The sequence below is a fragment of the Corythoichthys intestinalis genome, chromosome 5 (assembly GCF_030265065.1).
Source record: "Corythoichthys intestinalis isolate RoL2023-P3 chromosome 5, ASM3026506v1, whole genome shotgun sequence".
NCBI lineage: Eukaryota > Metazoa > Chordata > Actinopteri > Syngnathiformes > Syngnathidae > Corythoichthys > Corythoichthys intestinalis.
In genome coordinates this window covers 24,693,223-24,713,461 of record NC_080399.1, presented here as the reverse complement: position 1 = coordinate 24,713,461, position 20,239 = coordinate 24,693,223, and the positions used below count along the sequence as shown (strand labels likewise).

At 40.1% G+C, this 20,239-nt stretch overlaps 1 protein-coding gene across 1 annotated transcript in view; it reads right to left on the bottom strand.

The window, feature by feature from the left end:
- ppp6r2b (protein phosphatase 6, regulatory subunit 2b) overlaps window positions 1–19,885 on the bottom strand; it is a 33,776-nt gene extending 13,891 nt beyond the window's left edge. The window contains exons 1-22 of the mRNA XM_057836043.1: window positions 19,343–19,885; window positions 14,226–14,384; window positions 14,045–14,143; window positions 13,691–13,877; window positions 12,369–12,506; window positions 12,218–12,283; window positions 11,962–12,074; window positions 11,770–11,883; window positions 11,563–11,683; window positions 8,906–9,067; window positions 8,617–8,829; window positions 8,469–8,533; window positions 8,278–8,393; window positions 7,413–7,498; window positions 7,261–7,338; window positions 7,086–7,183; window positions 6,945–7,002; window positions 4,772–4,893; window positions 4,535–4,689; window positions 4,293–4,443; window positions 3,637–3,704; window positions 3,339–3,549 (exon numbers count right to left, since the gene is read on the bottom strand). Of these exons, the coding sequence (XP_057692026.1) occupies window positions 3,339–3,549; window positions 3,637–3,704; window positions 4,293–4,443; window positions 4,535–4,689; window positions 4,772–4,893; window positions 6,945–7,002; window positions 7,086–7,183; window positions 7,261–7,338; window positions 7,413–7,498; window positions 8,278–8,393; window positions 8,469–8,533; window positions 8,617–8,829; window positions 8,906–9,067; window positions 11,563–11,683; window positions 11,770–11,883; window positions 11,962–12,074; window positions 12,218–12,283; window positions 12,369–12,506; window positions 13,691–13,877; window positions 14,045–14,143; window positions 14,226–14,353 (2,549 nt within the window). The 5' untranslated portion in view covers window positions 14,354–14,384; window positions 19,343–19,885. The remainder of the gene's footprint in view (window positions 1–3,338; window positions 3,550–3,636; window positions 3,705–4,292; window positions 4,444–4,534; window positions 4,690–4,771; window positions 4,894–6,944; window positions 7,003–7,085; window positions 7,184–7,260; window positions 7,339–7,412; window positions 7,499–8,277; window positions 8,394–8,468; window positions 8,534–8,616; window positions 8,830–8,905; window positions 9,068–11,562; window positions 11,684–11,769; window positions 11,884–11,961; window positions 12,075–12,217; window positions 12,284–12,368; window positions 12,507–13,690; window positions 13,878–14,044; window positions 14,144–14,225; window positions 14,385–19,342) is intronic.
- Window positions 19,886–20,239: the final 354 nt, after the last annotated feature.

Below are 20,239 nucleotides of genomic sequence, written 5' to 3'. Positions count from 1 at the left end.
GAACTAAACAGATATAATAAAAACATTCCTAATATCTGCTTTAAATGTACAAGAGAAAAAAGTACTCTATTTCACTGTGTATGGCAATGCGGAGAAGTTAAATTTTGGCACGAGGTAAAAAAGATGTTTGAGGAAGTGATATTAAAAGACATTCCATTCGGACAAAAGTTTTTTTTTGTTGGGACTGTTTCCAGAAGAACATAATTTAACCAAACATGAACAGACACTTATCAATCTTGGTTTAACCTTGGCGAAGAAATGCTTTGCACTGGTATGGAAATCGAATTATGGACCTTCTCCCAAACAGTGGATGAATCAGATGTTGTCAGTAATGCCTCTAGAACGCATGACATACATTTTGAAGGGCAAACAACAGACTTTTGAGGACATGTGGACACCTTTTATGAGTTATGTCAGGAAGAGGAAACTAACATGAGGTCCAATGGATCAAATTGTGAACTGTGATTCTGTGTTATGGAGGATAAAAGGGGAAGAAGGAGGAGGAATTAAAAAAAAAAAAAAAAAAAGAGAGGTAAAGCTGGAGCTTAATAATGGTAGAGGAACAACTGTTTGTTTGTTTATTCTTTTTTTGTTGGTTTTTTTTTGTTCTGGTGTCTTTTTTATGGTATTGTTTTTGATGGTGTGAATTATTTGTTGGAAAATCAATAGAAAATATAGTGGGGGGAAAAAAAGAATGTTATATTTTGTAATCCTAATGGCCTTTTTCATTTGCTTATTTCATTAAATTATTTTCTTATTTACAGTGATTCCTTGTTTTTCGCAGTTAATAAGGATTGCCCATTTTTTGTGCGTTCAATGTATTTTCTCAGATTTAACATTGGCAAGAGATACATATAAGGCATGTTTTTCCCCCAATCAAAAAAAAATTGTATATTGTAATAAATGTGTTTGAAGCACTTCAAAGTAATAATTATGATAGGTTTTAAACATGTTACTGTCCCGCCGAATTATTTTTTTAAAAAGTATAACATAGCAAAATGCTTGTCTTTATTCAATGCTTCATTGAGTGAGTCCACTCAAATCCGCTCATGCAGCTCTCTTACACACACAATGAGTTGCCACATGTTTAACAAGCTAAACGAGGCAGCTCCTTTGAAGCGCAGCGCTCCCAAGCTTCTCTGGCAAGATCAAAGGTTGTACGCCTGTCACTCACCGTTACCTTTAACAAACAAACTGCAGCTGCCCTGGTGAGTAAGAAAAGCAGCAGGAGGGAAGGTGAGAGGCTGTACTTGATATATGATCGGATCGGGACATCAAAACAACACATTATTTACAGTGGGGCAAATAAGTATTTAGTAAAACACTAATTGTGCAAGTTCTCTCACTTGAAAATATTAGAGAGGCCTGTAATTGTCAACATGGGTAAACCTCAACCATGAGAGACAGAATGTGGAAAAAAGAAAACAGAAAATCACATTGTTTGATTTTTAAAGAATGTATTTGCAAATCATGGTGGAAAATAAGTATTTGGTCAATGCCAAAAGTTAATCTCAATACTTTGTTATGTACCTTCTGTTGGCAATATTGGAGGCCAAACGTTTTCTGTAACTCTTCACAAGCTTTTCACACACTGTTGCTGGTATTTTGGCCCATTCTTCCATGCAGATCTCCCCTAAAGCAGTGATGTTTTGGGGCTGTCATTGGGCAACACGGACTTTCAACTCCCTCCACAGATTTTCTATGGGGTTGAGACCTGGAGACTGGCTAGGCCACTCCAGGACCTTGCTACGAAGCCACTCCTTTGTTGCCCTGGCTGTGTGTTTGGGATCATTGTCATGCTGAAAGACCCAGCCACGTCTCATCTTCAATGCTCTTGCTGATGGAAGGAGATTTTCACTCAAAATCTCTCGATACATGGCCCCATTCATTCTTTCCTTTGCACAGATCAGTCGTCCTGGTCCCTTTGCAGAAAAACAGACCCAAAGCATGATGTTTTCACCTCCATGCTTCACAGTGGGTATGGTGCAATTCAGTATTCTTTTTCCTCCAAACACGAGAACCTGTGTTTCTACCAAAAGGTTCTATTTTGGTTTCATCTGACCATAACACATTCTCCCAGTCCTCTTCTGGATCATCCAAATGCTCTCTAGCGAACCGCAGACGGGCCTGTACGTGTACTGGCTTCAGCAGGGGGACACGTCTGGCAGTGCAGGATTTGAGTCCCTGGCGGCGCAATGTGTTACTGATAGTAGCCTTTGTTACTGTGGTCCCAGCTCTCTGTAGGTCATTCACTAGGTCCCCCCGTGTGGTTCTGGGATTTTTGCTCACCGTTCTTTTAATCATTTTGACGCCACGTGGTGAGATCTTGCATGGAGCCCCAGATGGAGGGAGATTATCATTGGTCTTGTATGTCTTCCATTTTCTAATAATTGCTCCCACAGTTGATTTCTTTACACCAAGCGTTTTACCTATTGCAGATTCAGTCTTCCCAGCATAGTGCAGGTCTACAATTTTGTCTCTGGTGTCCTTCGACAGCTCTTTGGTCTTGGCCATAGTGGAGTTTGGAGTGTGACTGACTGAGATTGTGGACATGTGTCTTTTATACCGATAATGAGTTAAAACAGGTGCCATTAATACAGGTAATGAGTGGAGCCTCGTTAGAAGAAGTTAGACCTCTTTGACAGCCAGAAATCTTGCTTGTTTGTCGGTGACCAAATGCTTATTTTCCACTCTAATTTGGAAATCAATTCTATAAAAATCAAACAAAGTGTTTTTTTTGTTTTTTATCCCCACATTCTGTCTCTCATGGTTGAGGTTTACCCATGTTGACAATTACAGGCCTCTCTAATCTTTTCAAGTAGGAGAACTTGCACAATTGGTGGTTGACTAAATATTTATTTGCCCCACTGTATATATTTTTAATTGCCCGTCACACAATACGTGTGGACAACTCTAATATTATAGTTGGATGTTCAATGGGGGATGCAAAATAATGTCTCGAGGACCGCAATTGGACACGAGGCAGCGAGTGAGATCCTTGTCTTATATAAATGTATCAAAACAATTTGATAATATTATTTTTTTATTAAAAGAAAAAAAATGTGTATGAAAGGGGTAGGCCATTTTTAACTCATTGGCTGTCACTGACGGCGATAAAAAACATCCAATCTGGGAGGCCAGCTCTCACAGTTGAAATGGATCATATGTCTATAACCGTCAATTGCATTGCAGCTAGATCATCTAGGTTGTGCAGTGTTAAGAAAAGAAAGTTTTTTATCTTTTCTGTTAAATGTGTTTTTTGGATGTCAAGTCAGGCGCAAAAGTAATTTTTGGTAGTTTGTGATATTTTCAAGCAAAAGTAATGTTTCTTCTTGTACCTGCTGAACACAGCGCGTTCATTTTTGGCATCGACGGTGAGCCGGATGGTTTCCTTGCCGTCGCCCATGTTGATGGTCTCCATGGTCGCCGCCTGGCCGGCTCCGGACCCAGTCTTGCTCTCATCTTCATCGGTGTCTGAGCTCCCGGAGGAGGAGCTGTCCGAAGCCACCAGGGGGGCTTTCCTTGCTCCGCATACGCTCCACACACAGGCTGGAGAGATTTTAGATGAGATCACTGAATTTATTTGACATGGAGTAATCCCGCTAAAATGTTTCATTTTCACATAAATCATCTTACGGTTCTGGCTTGGTTTTGTGCTGAAGTCCGAGTCGATGGGGGAGCTGCATCGGGGACCTGTTTCAGAACTGAAGATATATACTATTTCACAAACATGATAGAGCACCTTTGACACACTGCAACTGTCTGGCAAAAGTCCGGGAGGTCACATTCCTCGCATTCCTAGCTCTAAATTTCATTTCCTACATGATCCAAACATTCAGTGGCTGACACCTTGGACAAGAAAAAAAAAAGTTGACCAGTCAAAAGTGAACCCTGGTTCCAAAAATGCCTGTAATCAAAATTTAGGATATAGACTACATTAACTGCTGCCACTGACGGCAACAGATGTCCAATCCATTTAAACTCGGAGGTCTGGCAACAATCATTCGCTCATTTTCAACAAAGACTGTTGTGGACGAGATGACTCAGAGTGGGCTGTAGGACGAAGGAGTAAATTCACTGTGCGTGTTTGGTGGTTTTTCTTTTGGAATGTCGCCCCGGCCTTGTTCTGCCACTCGTAAATGCCACTAACTGCACGTTGCTAAAGTTTGCCACTAAAGTTAGGGGTTTGCCTCTCACAGTTTTGTGGCCAATGAGAGGAAACAAAACCCTTGTGGTGGTTGGGGACATTTTGAATTTCCAGTTGTGTACGGGAGAGTATTTAGCAGGCTCACCAACAGAAAGGCTGGAAGTCTGTAAACTTGGCCCAGCCCTTCTCATCTGTCTCGGTGGCGGCCGGCTGGGGATCGTCCCAGGCTGCGAAGCCGGCGCCTGCTGCGGGAGCCTTTGAGTTCACCTCTCCGAAGTCTGCAATCCATCCAGAGTCTGTGAAACAATGTACAAGAAAGAAGCAATTACTCAAAGCCTGTCATTCAGAGAAAGCGAAACAATGGTATGATGCTATGCTTGATCTCACTCTTTGTGGCCTCAGTCTGGCTGGAGAAAGGGTCCATGTTGTCTTTTAGCTCCTCTCCTTCGTCAGAGTCTGAGCTCGCCGCTTTGTCAGAAGACGTGGACCTTTCACGTGTTTTACCTGGGGCTTGGCCTTGGGCTGCCTGCGACCCACCGAACCTTGTTTGGGTCGATCAGATGAGTATCTCTACACCAGGATACCATAGAGGGGACAAACGCCAACATGACAACATCTGCAAACCTGTTCCTCGACTTGGCTTGTGTTGCATAGTTGATCTCCTTTTCCTCCCAGATGTCCTCTTCGTCGTCATCGAAGGCTTGAATCCTCTCTTTGGTGCAGGCATCAAACGAAGCCATATTGGCCTGTAAAACAGCAAAAATATCAATTACTGTAATTTTCTGACTATATGGCGCACCTGACTATAAGCCGCCAGTGGCCCGCCACCCACCAAATTTGACACGAAAACAGCATTCGTTCATTGATAAGCCACAGCTACCAAAGTTGACAAGAAAACCATTCGTTCATGTATAAGCCGCACTGGATGATAGGCAGTGTTATTAATAATGACGTTAGAATATGACGGCGTTACTAACGGCATTATTTTCTTCAGTAGTGAGTAATCTAAGGCTACGTTCATATTACAGGTCTTAATGCACGAATCCGATTTTTTGTCATATCCGTTTTTTTGGTGTGCCCGTTCAGACTGCCTTTGTCCATTGAGACCGTTCAAGTATTACGCATGCACACTAATTCGCAGTCCGACACGCGCTGAGCAAGAAGACCCGCATGCGCAGAAGCATCAAAACAAATGACACACGTCATCCGCTGTTTATGTGACGTCGTGAAGTGTAAATCGCATAAGTAGAAAACGTCGTAACCCGGAGAGTACCTGTATTTTCAACTTGATATCTATACTCCAAAAATACCATATGCCATTTGAAATACTACTTAATTATTTTTTTAAATGTTTTTTTTTTTTTTTGGGGGGGGGGGGGGGGGGGGGGGGTCTCTTTCAGTGCCATTGGACGATGATAGACATCCAGTCTTGTGGCTCATGAAAAATTAAAACTTTTTAAAAGAGTTTATGACTAGTACCGTCATTTTCGCACTACAAGGCGCACCGGACCATCAGCCACCACCCACCAATTTTGACACGAAAACGGTTTTTGTTCATAGATAAGCAGCAGCTGTCCTCACTGTATTATGGGATATTTACACTAAAAGATATTAACCGGTAACACTATTTGACAGCGGCATCATACCACTATCATAAAAGCAAATGAACCACCATGAAGCTTTGAACCAATTGGCTGCAACACTTCATTTAGCCATCACTGCTCCCTTGAGGGAAACAGTCAACCTCTGCTGCAACCTGCTGTCAACACTGTTGTTGTCCAAAATTCCTCCAAGCATGCATTGCAGCGCTACAGATGTAAATAGCAATCAAAATTCGTGTTCTGTGCTAATTATTTCTTTAGTTACTGTTTAAGTTGTTTCATTAATTGCTAGTCATGGTATTTGGTAACATTTTATCTGACAAGGGCGCCATAAGACTGTTAGTGGACAATCAAAATTATGATACGACACTGTCATCCGCACAAATGCTTATAAAAGAAGTCATTTAGTGTTATCTGGCAAATTATCACACTTTTGAATGGATGCAAACGATCCGAGCTGGACATAAATGAAGTTAGTGACATAATTTTCCGGATAACATTATCAATGACATCTGTCATAAGCATTCAGTAATGCCCAGGATAGTGTCATGTCAAATTTATGACGGTCTTATGAGAATCTTATGTTGCTGCTGTCAAATAAAGTGTTATCTATTAAACCAAATAAAACAAATAAGTCGCACTGGACAATAAACCGTAGGATTCAGAATGAAGGAAAAAAGTAGTGGCTTATAGTCAGAAAATTACGGTAGACGTCAAATCCATTAGAAGTGTAAGGTCCGGCAGCGAATGAATTTTCATCTTCATACCCTCCTACTTCAAATAGGTTTGAACGTCAAGCGCAGTCAACGACATCCAATGCGTTAACAAGGCGAATGCAAAAATATCCTGCATGACTACCAGGAGTTGTGCAGAATCAAATTCACCCCATGACAACAAAAGTCTATTAACCTGTGGTAGCCAAAAAAAAACAATAGATAACTGAGTAGTAAAATATCATATCCCGATACAACATTTCAGTATCGATACAATTCAATACTTTTAACAACCCTACTAAAGACATACAGCCTATCAGCCTGCAAAATCTGCATTTAAGACACACTGGACTATAAGCTGCAGTGTTCAAAGCAGAGGGAAAAAGTAGCGGCCTTATAGAAAATGACGGTATAAAACTTGTACTGCGTAGTGAAAATAGTTTCTCCATTGGGGTATCTCTATGCGATTCTTAACAAACTCACGCTGTCCTGGCCCACGTCAATGTTGATATTGATCTCAGCAATTCGATTAAACGTTGCCCTGCAACATGAAAAACATTGGGTTTGTCAATGTACGCATACTTAACAAAACGTGTAAAACATCCACCACTGGCGTATACACACCCGATGCCCTCATCGTGATCAGTAAACTCGTCGTCGTTGAATCCAAACTGATCCACAAAATTCGCAGTCATTTGCTGAATTTGGTAGTCGGAGAAAGCCTGAAGAATAAATCGAAATAGTTAGCTCACAAGACATCTAGCAAAAGGCCTTTTAAACTTCTCATGTGTGGTGAAACCTGCTGTAGTGTGAGTTCTTTTGGGAAAGGGCTCTCCATTTCATCTTCTGAGGAAGGCCGTGGATTACCGCTGCCGACCTGAAAAACACAAACATAACATTGAGAGTTTGTATGTTAAAAATCTGACATGATTTGCATGTGTTCTTGTTTACCAGATCGATGGTGTTTCTCCTGTTGGTCTCTGACAGGGTCTGGCAAACAAAAGTCTCCCAGCGCCCTCTGCAGTCATCTGGTAGCTCTACAACCAAAAAGGGAACAACCCCAATAAGGGAAGGACAAATTAAATGATAATTTTGTGCATACATATACTGTGTCTATATTAGCGGTCTCCAAACTACGGTCTGTGGGCCAACTGCGGCCCATCTACCAAAAATTATGTACATATCATCAAATATGGCCTGCACAAGAAGCTTAAATTCAGCCTACATTCTGTTGCACTTCTCAACTTTAACACTTGATTGAAATAGTCACTTAAACAGTGCCGCTCCATTAGCTCAGGGGTCGAAAGTTAAAATCTGACAAAATCTTTAAATCAATGTCGGAAACTGTAGAATTTCATTATTTTGTTTTACATTAATAAATGTATATAAAAAATATATTAAGTGTGATAAATTGATCTTGGTTGTGATTTTCTTGACTTTTTGATTGTCGTCGGATATTTTCTATACTCTGCAAAGTTTAAGTAGTATAAATAGAAAAATATATATATTTTGTAATACCGATACTGTATATTTCAGGATTATTTTGTTCACTTACAGTTATATACATCAAACTATTCCAACTGGGAAGTCTGGCACTGTCAATGATGGAGATAGACGTCTAATCCATTTTGACAGACAGTTGGCAGCAATCAAAATAAATACATGTTTAAAAAGCTATCTTTTTTTACCTGATTGTGATCCTCTGTTTAACAAATGAAAGTGGAAGGATTTCAAGTTTGAACACCTATATTGTGACCAGAATTCATAAAAAGAAATGAATACCATTTCGCACAAATTCATTGGTGTCGACACGTACCGCTGATAAGATTACTAATCTGTGTGTGAACAGGGCCTTTTTCCAGATTGTGCACAATTGTGTTGGCAATTCTAGTCAGATGTCCCATGTAGCCTCTTCTCATTCCACCTTCTGATCTAAAACGGACCATTTCCACCATTAGATCGTTCCGTAGTAAACAGTCCTATAACCTCAATCATCTAAACACTTACTGGGTTTTGTCGTTCTCTTCCCAAGCCAGTAGAATCCGTTGAACGAGGCGGCAATGTTGAAACAACTAAAAAAAAAAAAAAAAAAAAAAAGAATTAGGCCATGAGTGGTCAAATGCAACAGGACGCTATCAGCGATCAAGATACTTACGTGAGTCACCAACAAATTATGTGCAGAATTGTCATGGGGGACTGCGACCTCCGCCGAAGCCTGCGACGCATCCTGAGGAGGATGGACGGTGTCCTGGGAGACGGCGCCCAGCTGAAGTCTCATTTCGTGGGCGCAGGGCCGCAAAATGGCTGCCACGCAGAGCTCCACTTGGAGGTGCAGGAAGTTATTCCATGTGTACTTAAAAAACGAGTTCTGAAAATACAATTGGGTCATTTAAAAAATATATATACTGTATATCGACACTTTAAAAAGTGTGGGTTCGTCTCACCAAAAGCAGGTCCATTGTATTAAGTCTGCAGAGCTCCTGCGCTATGACTGCGTGGCTGGCGGAGCTGGTATAGAGAAGGGAGGCCACTAGTCTAGATACGTGTAGCCGTGTGCTCCCCAAAGGTTCCTCCAGCACACCCAAAGTTGTCAGCATAGGATTTCGCTACACAAGTTCAAGAAATCAAAGACACATAAATCTTCCAGGAGTGTCAAACATTTTTCCATTACCTAGTTCTCAAAGAGAAACCCATGATTATCAGTTGAAACATGAGGAAGTAATCATTTATTTTCAATATACAGTACCATGCATTGCCTTTGATAGGAATATTGCCCTTGTCAACCTGGCTGCAACATAGCTTTGTCACTTAAGCCCCTTTCAGACTTATATCCCGGTAAATTCCCATGAAAGGTGACTCGGGATTTACCCGCGTCATTGCTTTCACACATGGAGAAATATCCCAGGAATGACGCAGGTTGGACACTTTCACGGACTTGTCCTATGTTGCTGACTCCGCACTCTCTGTGTGGGGAGGGCGGCTAGCGCGATTGTATAACCCGGACATTACATCATTTTTGGTGGGCATCGGGAATAAAATAAACCACACATTTCCAAAGATTCTTCTTCGGCTTTATGATCCAGTAGCAATTTAATTTCGTTACGTTTTCCGCTTAATTTAGCTACTTCCAGCTTGCCATGTTGATAATTGCGATGTTTGTTTACCGCTTTTCGTCTTACTGCGAAGAAAGAGGAAATGACGATCAGCCCGCCATGATATTTACGTCCTTACCCGTTAATTTAACGGCTGCTTTGACACATACCGCTTCCCGGGAAAGTCCCGGACATTATACTAGGACGCGACTCGGTAAATGTCTTCGTCATCCAGTGGCGCCACCAGGGGGTGGCCAGGGGTGGCCATGGCCACCCCTATAAATTGGTTGGCCACCCCACTGGCCACCCCGCTTGTCAGTATATCGTTAGATTGTTGTAGCATCAGTTATGCATTTCATCCCAAATGAATACATTTATTTTGTTTTGTTAAATGTAGGGCTGTCAAATTTATCACGTTGACGGGCGGTAATTTTTTTCCCCTTAATTATTCACGTGAAAATATTTATCGCAATTAACGCATTCGCAGTACGACTCATTCACGCATTGCCGCAAACAGCCTACAATGGTGCAGTTTTACTTATATACAGAGATAAGAGGCAGAGTGGAGTAGATACAAGCATTCATTGGGGCCATGCTTTTAATTGGCAAAAGCTTTGTCATCTCGCCCACAGCAACTATAATTATTGTGGGAAGCGACGTGGGGAAGAATGACAGGAGTTGATCTTTTTCTTAACACCCTGTTGTGTACCCAACGCAGAGAAGATATAGCATTTGCAGCCACCACACACAGTCACGGTTGCACCTCTTCCCATCATGCATTTGGGCAGAACAGTTAAGTGTCTACAGTATCATTTACTGAAAGCTCAACAAATACACTAGATGGCAATATTTAGTCCCAATATACAAACTCACATTTATCCTTTAAGAATTACAAGTCTTTCTATCCGTGGATCCCTTTCACAGAAAGAATGTTAATAATGTTAATGCCATCTTATGGATTTATTGTTATAATAAACAAATAGAGTACTTATGTAAGTATGTTGAATGTATACAGTATACAGTACAGTCTTGTCTTGTCTTTCCATTCCAACAATAATTTACAGAAAAAAAAAGCATATTTTAGAGATGGTTTGAAATGCGATTAATTACGATTAATTTTTAAGCTGTGATTAACTCGATTAAAAATTTTAATCGTTTGACAGCCCTAGTTAAATGTACATCTTATACCTAGTATATACATAACACAATAAAACAGAATTGTTGTGGAACTCAAAATGTTGACTGGACAGTTATGGACTATGCACATTAAATCATTAGTAACATCAGATATTACACAATACACCAAAGTATATCAGTAGCTGTGTCCTTAAGTCTTTTTGATAGTTTTCCCCTGACCTTTTTACTGCAATGATATAATGAAAACCTGAAATTATGGCTTTTAGTTTTGGCCACCCCAAGATTTTAAGTGGCCCCATCTGGCCACCCCTAAGAAAAATTTCTGGAGGCGCCACTGTCGTCATCTCTGTGTCAGTCGACCCGGGAAATCGCTTTCACACATAAGGGCTACACGTTTAAATCCCAGGATTTAAACAGCATTTAAGTGTGTGTGAAAAGGGCTTTAGTAATTGGTATTAACCCTTTTTTCCCGTTTGTTTTTGTACTAAAAAAATAATATCGAAACTAAGTTTACATTTTAAACAAATAAGAGAATATTTACTATCTCTTATTCCCTGCCATTGACAACAATAATCATCAAGTTCATTTAGCCCAGGAGGACTGGCTGTAAGTGCTCATAATTCAGTGCCATTGACGACACTAGACAACCAATCCATCTTGACTGGGAGGGTTGGCAGCAAAAAGTCAATTGCTAGCTTCTCTTAGTCAAAATGGATTTGGCGTCAATCGCTGTCAATGGCAGCCAATGAGCTCAATGAGTGCCCTATAAAGGCTTAAGGATGTAGAGTTTAAGTGATATATTTTAACTGCGTGATCTACAAGAAGCTCGTCAATAAGAGCTGCAAATGTTTTCATGTGTCTTGTTGACATACCTTAGGAGGCTCCAGAAGAAGCTGGTGGAAGTGGAGCAAATGAGGCTGAATGGCCAACAGGATGCTGCTGTTCACGGTGTAACTTCTTTCAAACCCTTGCGCGTCCATAACACCATCCACGCTGCAGTTTCAAAAACAAATCAGGAGCGTTCAGACAATTTCACACAAATGCAAATGTTCATAAAGCGCTAAGGGAAAGATACTCACACAGGTCTCCTAATTTCTAGCAGCGTGAGCAGAACCTGAATCCCATTGACAATGCAGCTTTCAGTTCTTTCTCCTGAGAACATGTTCTGTAGCAGCTGCTCTACACACTCCTGCCTGCAGAATAGAAACAGACATTTTTTTGTATTCCTTCCAAAGATAATGATATGGTACAGTTACATCTATGTGACTTACGATTCCAGCACAGTCAGCAAAGGGTCGGCCTGGGACATCTCCTGAAGCTGGTTGGCCTGGTCCCTGCTTAAACGAATGATGTCGCACAAAGTCTGAGAAGCGTTGGACTGCCTCTTAACAGGAAATACAAAAAGTTGTGAACTTTCAAGGTTGTAAACACCAAAGCAATAAGGCCATTGGAGTTAAACAGTGCCTCCTTGACTGTTTACTTCTACCATATATCAAAGTTTGAATTAATTATAGAATATGCAGGTACCTCTTCATCCATCTCTGGATGAATTATTTGCACAAGTCTCTGGGCCAGCTTTTCTTCATTTAGCCACTGTAAACGATAAACGCAAAATATTCTAGCGGAAAATTTAAGTGTTTGTTTTATTATGTAAAGTATGTATTCAATCATCTAATACAGTTAAAGTTTCCAGCCGAAGAGGGGGCGGCTCCACACAACTAATGAGTCGTAGCAGGACATCCATCATTGCCGACGTGTCGATGTGCTTTAGAACCAGGGTGAGGAATTCCTCCTTTCGCCGCAGGAAACGAATCACCTTGACACAACGGAAACACTTGTCACAAGAACATACAAATGTATGGCACTTACACTGCTGGCCAAAACTATTGGCACCCATGCAATTCTGTCAGATAATGCTCAATTTCTCTCAGAAAATGATTGCAATTCCAAATGCTTTGGTAGTTTTATATATATTTATTTTGCTTGCAATGAAAAAACACAGAAGATTTTTTTTTTAAAAATCACTATCATTTTACACAAAACTAAAAAATGGGCCAGACAAGGGTATTGGCACCCTAAGCCTAATACGTGGTAGCACAACCTTTAGACAAAATAACTGCGAACAACCGCTTCCGGTATCTATCAATGAGTTTCTTACAATGCTCTTCTGGAATTTTAGACCATTCTTCTTTGACTAACTGCTCCAGGTTTCTGAGATTTGAAATGTGCCTTCTCCAAACTGGCATTTTCAGATCTCTCCACAGGTGTTCTATGGGATTCAGGTCAGGACTAATTGCTGGCCATTTTACAAGTCTCCATGCACACAGTCAAGCAGTCCAGTGCCGGAGGTAGCTAAGCAACCCCAAAACATCAGGGAACCTCCACCATGTTTGACTGTGGGGACCGTGTTTTCTTTGAAGGCCTCATCTGTAAACTCTATGTTGATGCCTTTTCCCAAAAAGCTCTACTTTTGTCTCATCTGACCAGGGAGCATTCTTCCCAAACGTTTTTGGCTTTCTCAGGTAAATTTTGGCAAACTCCATCCCGGCTTTTTTATGTCTCTGGGTCAGAAGCGGGGTCTTCCTGGGTATCCTACCATAGAGTCCCTTGTCATTCAAACGCCGACAGATAGTACGGGTTGTCAACTTTAATCCCTTTTAACTGGCCGCAAGTGTGATTTACTTATTATCACCACCTGTTATGTGCTACAGGTAAGTAACAGGTGCTGTTAATTACACAAGTTAGAGAAGCATCACGATTTTTCAAAGGGTGCCCATACTTTTGTCTGGCTTATTTTTGGAGTTTTGTGTAAAATGATAATGATTTAATTTTTTTCCATTCTCTTTTGTGTTTTTTCATTGCAGGCAAAATAAATTAAGACATTGCTACCAAAGCATTTGTAATTGCAATAATTTTCTGGGAGAAATTGAGCATTATCTGACAGAATTGAAGAGGTGCCAATACTTTTGGCCAGCAGTGTAGGTCATTGCAAATGTCAACCTGTTCAGTCTTTCGTGCAATAAGGTTCCCAACGGTTTTGCTGAAGAAAGATGACAGAAGAGGGTTGAGAGGGGAGGGCTGTTCCAGGAAGGAATACAGGCTTTCCAGTAGCGGCTCCTCATTGCCCAGCTTGTCATTGATCACCCCCACGTCGCTTGTCAACAACTCGCAAGCTATATTTGAATACCTGCGAATCAACACAATACACAAAAATGAGTGTAGTACAGTAGCATCATTATTTTTATATTATTGCATTTTTGAAAATCAACGAGGAAAAACCATTGAAAAAAAAACTTAAATTGTAGTACTTTCAAATCAAGCTACACTAGTCTAATTTACTCCAAGAACACCCACTTAAATCGCTTGGTCTCCTCGATACCAGCAGGAGGCTCTGTGGTAATCTTGCGTACCAGCTCCTGCATACACTTGTCCTGGCACAGGAACAGGAGGAGTCTAGAAAAAACACATTAAAAAGAAAAAAAAAAAGTCAGCTCACTCAGCGAGATGCAGAGAGCAGAGATGAAGTCAAAATGACCTTTTGTTCTGAGCCTTGCACTCCTGCAGCACGTCATCCTCATCCATGAGCTCAGTGAGCGTGACATCCTCTTTGTCCAATAAAGCCTCCAGATGAGAAGCCGTGTGTAGGTCAATCTTCCAAAACATGGCTGACGTCAGTGGTGACCTTTGCACTTAGCTATATGGACAGAGACAGACAGAGTAGCATTGTAGTAGGTACTATGAAAACGCACGTCATGCAATTTGGAGCTCATCCCACAAATTTCAGAAATCTGGAAATTGCACCCAAGGATTAAAATAGATAGATTATAAGTGTGATTGAAACATTACTTCAGTTTTATACTTAACCCTTTCATTCATGAATTATTACTTTTTTACCCTTGCAGGGCACTCATTTAACTCATTAGTTGTCATTGACTGCACTAGATGTCCAATTCATTTTGATGGTCAAAATGGATTAGACGTCAAGTGCCGTAACACACACTGAAAGATGAGCATTCTCAGCCGGCCCTCTCAGTTTAAATACTATGGAGAGGGGGTCTACTTTAGCTTGTTACTTTTTACCAGAGTTGAATTCTGTTTTTAGACATTTTATTATTTAGCTTTTATTATGTTGTATTAACTCATTTATGATTACAGAAATGACCAAAAATAGTCACTTCCCCTATAAAAGGTTAAAGTTCGTTAAGTGTCAACCAACTTCATAATGATATTGATAGGACATTTCCCCAGACACTGCGCCACGCCTTCAAGTAGGGGGCCGTCCCACACTCCGCTTCGGTCGAAGTCGGTCGCAGTCATTCTCAAACGCACGCAGCGATCTATCCCCGAATTTAGGCTGAAAAGTATAAAAACTGTACCGCATACAAACTGGAAGGATTGTCTCAGGAGTGATTGTTTGAGGATTCAAGGTAATTATTATATATTTCGTACCATGCATGCATTTTGAAACGTTGAGAAAAAAATCAATGGGAGAAATTAGCCACTACAGCATTGACGTTATTATCGCATTATTTACATAAAATAAATGCTAACTGCTCGGTTTTATGCTTTTAACATACAATCGAGACTGTTTTACATCCATTTCTATAAGAAATTCAGGGATTTAAGCATTTATTCACAAGAATTTTCAACGTAAAAAGCTCTTTGTGGTGATAAGGCGGCGCCACAGTGGCTTAAAGACTAGCAGCACATTCGACATATTTACGTAAACTAAATGCTAACTGCCCGTTTTTTTTCTTTTCTGCTTTTAACCAAGAATCGACACTGTTTTACGTCCATATCTATAAAGAATTCAGGGATTTAAGCATTTATTCACAAGAATTTTCATTGTAAAAAGCTCTTTGTGTTTCCACTCTGTCAGCTTGGACGGAGATAGCCCCCCTATGATTAGCTCCAGGCCCTGTTTCCCGTCAATACATTATGAAGTCTATGTGTCAACTTTTGAATAGGTGTCCACTGTAGTGACCACTGTTCCTGAAATAGTTCAATTAATATAGTGAGTATATATTACTCTATAACCTTTTTTGTATAATTTTCTGAGTTGTGCTGTTATTTCCCTCATGTGATATCATTTGACAAAGGATAAGAAAAATGTTTAACAGCATTTTATCTTAAAAGTACAATGTTTCGCGCAAGTGCGACTTGTTTTCAAGATGGTCTCAAGAAGAGAGGTGGGTAGTAACGCGTTACATGTACTCCGTTTAGGCATGTGCCGATTACCGGTTTCAAGGTATACCGTGGTATGAAAACATCAAGGTTTCAAAACTGCAAAAATTTTCTATCATACCGTCCTAAGGTATTAGCTACTCGTTATGTCCCAAAAATGCATGGAGAAATCCCTCACATGCAGCTGTAAGGCTCAACCCTCCCCCACCGGTTGTTACTCAGTGTCAGTGAGTGAGCAGTGCTACACGACAGCTGGAGGAGGTGAAACTCCTGAACTTTTTCCCCCATCGAAGAAAATGAAATCGCTGGAATGGGAAAACTTCAGCTACAGAAAACTTACAGACGACAGCGGCTTAGAGGAGGGCCAACCAACATGTAAAATGTTGCGGAGGGTGCCTGCCGAGGAGGCAAAACTTCCAATATGATTTCACATTTATAAAAAATTAAAGGTTAGTAAACAATGTCATGAACGTTTCCCACCAGCTACGAGTATTAACTCCAGCATGTTTAGTGTGTCTAGCGGTGGTAAAATATGTTTTTTTCTTTCTGGCACTGTCTGTGTTGAAAAAAAAAGAGTGTGAGTAGAATGTAAATATCATACGAGTTATACACACGTGCTTTTTATGGAAAATAATTCAATTATTTTTGTTCTGATGGTAATAATGTTGAGCTGTGGCTGTGGGTTTAGGCATACTTAAAGGACTTCATTTATTTAAATTTTATTTATAACATTTCCGTTATAATTTTTTTCTAAATTCATTTTAACTTGACATTATACTTTTGTTGTAATTTGCTAACATGTTTTCCAAAAATAAAAATCTTGTTCAATGGAAATAAGTTTTTTTGTTTTTTTTTTAACCCAGATATCTCAAAGTAACACATTAGAGCTTTAATTGCAATACCGTGATACCGAATAACCGTGATATTTTTGCTTAAGGTTATCATACCGTGAGAATCTCATACCGGCACATGCCTAACTCCGTTACATTTACTTAAGTAACTTTTTGAGAAAAATGTACTTCTAAGAGTAGTTTTATTAAGCCTTACTTTTTACTTTTACTTGAGTAGATTTGTGAAGAAAAAACGCTACTCTTATGCCGCTACTTTGAGCTACACTAGAGTCGTTACATTTTTCCTCTTTTTATTCTACGTATTAGATTTATTGTTTTTTTTTTGCCAGCGATGCGAAGAGTAGCTCTACCAATTTCACAAATGAGACGTTGCAACAATAATCACATGACTCCATAACACCAATCCAACGTAAGCATTTCTATGATCACGTCAGCCTGTTCAATCACGTGGCATCTTTAAAGAAAAAAAAATGAAGTACATGTAGGTACAAGTAAAAGTAGGATGAGAAGCTCAGTCATCTGGGAGGGACTTTGCGTCGAGCCGCTACTCCTCTGCGTTGAGAGGAGCCAGCTGAGGTGGCTTGGGAATCTGGTTTGGATGCTTCCCCTGGAGAGGTGTTACGGGCATGTCCCAAGGCGTGAGGCCTCGGAAACGTCCAGGAGGACTATGTCTCTCGGCTTGCCTGGGAACGCCTTGGAATCCCGCCGCAGGAGCTGGTTGAAGTGGCTGGGTAGAGGGAAGTCTGGGCTTCCCTGTTAAAGGTGCTGCCCTCGCGACCCAACCCCGGAGCAAGCGGAAGATGATGGATGGATGTATTTGACATAGAGCGCTGCCCTCAACATGAATCGAAAGCGCGGAAAGCCTTCCAGTTTTTATTTGGCACCGACTGACCACGGAAACCCGGAGATATGATCCTTCCGATTTCATAAAACTATGAAGGAACTATTCACTATTCAAATTCGGAACTATTTTCTCCACTAAAGGGCACTTATACTCTTTGGACGAATAATGCTTCATTTCTGTCTTTTTTTTTCCTCTCGCCAGAATTCAAATTTTTTTTTGTATTTCTGTAATGGGTTATTGTAAAATATCATTATAACAACAGTTCATATTACCGATCACGTCATTTTCAAAGTATCGGAATCGGCAAAAAATATCTGACGTGCCTTTTTTTAATACATATTTTTAATTAAATTGTTTTCTAATTGTATTTAACGTTACAGACATAATATGTTACACTCATCCAGAGTCTTTATTTTAGGCTCAAGGTAGGGTTATCAAATTTATCCCATTAACGGCGGTAATTAATTTTTTAAAAAAATGTATCACGTTAAAATATTTAACGCAATTAACGCATGCGCTGCACGACCCACTCACGCATTGTTGCGTTCAATCTGTAATTGCGCCATTTTACCTATATATAGAGAGAGCTAAAAGGCAGCATAAAATGAGTAGAGTGAATTTTGGCAGCCTTTGGAGACTTTTTTTAATTGGCTAAAGCCTTTCAATCCCTCTCCCTACGATTAGAAACATCGTTGGAAGCAATGTGGGGAAAAAAGGAAGTAACTAATCTTTTTCTTAACACCCTATGTTATTTCCCAACGCAGAGAAGATATATCAATTGATACCACTACGCACAATCATGGTTGCACTTCCCATCATGCATTTGGGCAGAACAGTTAAGTGGCTACAGTATCAACAAATACACTAGATGGCAATATTTAGTCACAATATACAAAGTCACATTTATCCTTTAAGAATTACAAGTCTTTCTATCCGTGGATCCCTCTCACAGAAAGAATGTTAATAATGTAAATGCCATCTTGAGGATTTATTGTCATAATAAACAAATACAGTACTAATGTACTGCATGGTGAATGTACTGTATATATTCGTCCGAGTTTTATTCATTTTTTTCTTAATGCATTACCAAAATGTATATGATCTGGAAAAATGATAGGGAATGATTGGAATTGAATCGGGAGCAAAAAAAAAAAAAAAAAGCAATTGGATCGGGAAATATTGAGATCGGCAGATACTCAAACTAAAACGATCGGGATCGGCTCGAAGCAAGAAAACATGATCGGAACAACCCTAGTTCATAGAGAAGTTTTTTTTCTGAGAAAAAAAAATACCATTGTTTACAATGTTCACAATGTTATTCATTACTTGAGTACTCTTTTCACTGGATACCTTTTTTACTTGTACTTTACATTTTTTGGATGACTACTTTTACTTGAGTGATATTATTTTGAAGTAACGCTACTCTTACTTGAGTAAAATTTTTGGCTACTCTACCCACCTCTGCTCAAGAGTGACTTTACATTAAATGTAACACAACAATGACACATCTTAATTAGCTTACACGTTTAATTTACAGCACAGCGCGTCCAGTTTCCTTTTCTCCCGTTTACAACACATGCCCCAACAGAGTTTCCACTTGCGACTGCAGCATCTCGTACATATGATTTAAATATTGAGATAGCGAGGCCATTTAAACGCAGTGCTAAATGACAAGCTAGCTCGATGAGACCCTCAGTTCGGCGTCGCCGCCTTCAACTTGGCTTTCTTTTCCCCCCCAATTCCAAATCTTTCACCATGACAAACAAGGCTTACCTCTCAGTGGTCATCCAGGTTCGCGGTGTCAGGTGACCCTGAGCGGCCCATTCCAAGGTTCTTCTCTTGGAATTGTGGCGTTTGTTAGCTCCACGCTAGCAATGCCCTCCACTCAGCATCCATACGCAGGTGGTCCGTCTGTTGTCGACCCTACCGAAACCGGTCAATTCAACTTCTAGCGGCGGGCGACGCTGGTGTCGTCGATCAAAATGGCCGAGTAGATAAAACGCAGTCCATATGTTCGGCTGTCTGTCAAGTCGTGTTATCATCAACCTGATGACATTTTGACTAGAGGAAGGAAGGAACGCTGTTGTTAGGAGTTACATCTCTTCAATAGGTTTAAAAACAACAACATCGATGGAGTCACGTTACATTTCACGTAAGGAATTATATATATTAAACGATTCGACCCGAAATATTTGACCATTTGAATTAGTTTTCCATTCGTTTCTGTTCCATCTCTGCTGTGGTCATGGATTTAGGGAGTGTCTTTCAATTTTCGCAATTTCAATCAAGAGTTAAGGGACCTGCGCAAATTTCTCCAATTTGGGGTGGCTCCAAGGACCAGTTTCACGTAACGTACCGATACAGGAACAAAGGGCGTAGGTTTGGTGTCAACATAGGTAGGGACGCTATAAATTTTCAATGGTTGTGTATTTGTGTGTATTTTACTTTTTTTTCTTTTTTTTTTTCTTCTTTTTTTGGGAGGGGGGGTGTAAAAAAAGTTCTATATAGGCTGCAAATACAAATATTTTAAATAAATGATGTAGAAAAGAAAGAAATATTTAATTAATGAATAACTGAACTTAATGCACAGTTGAATTTACAATAAGAGTAGAAAACATACAGAAGGACGCGTCTCTCTAAGCAGCTCTATACTTGAGTTTTACAGGTTAG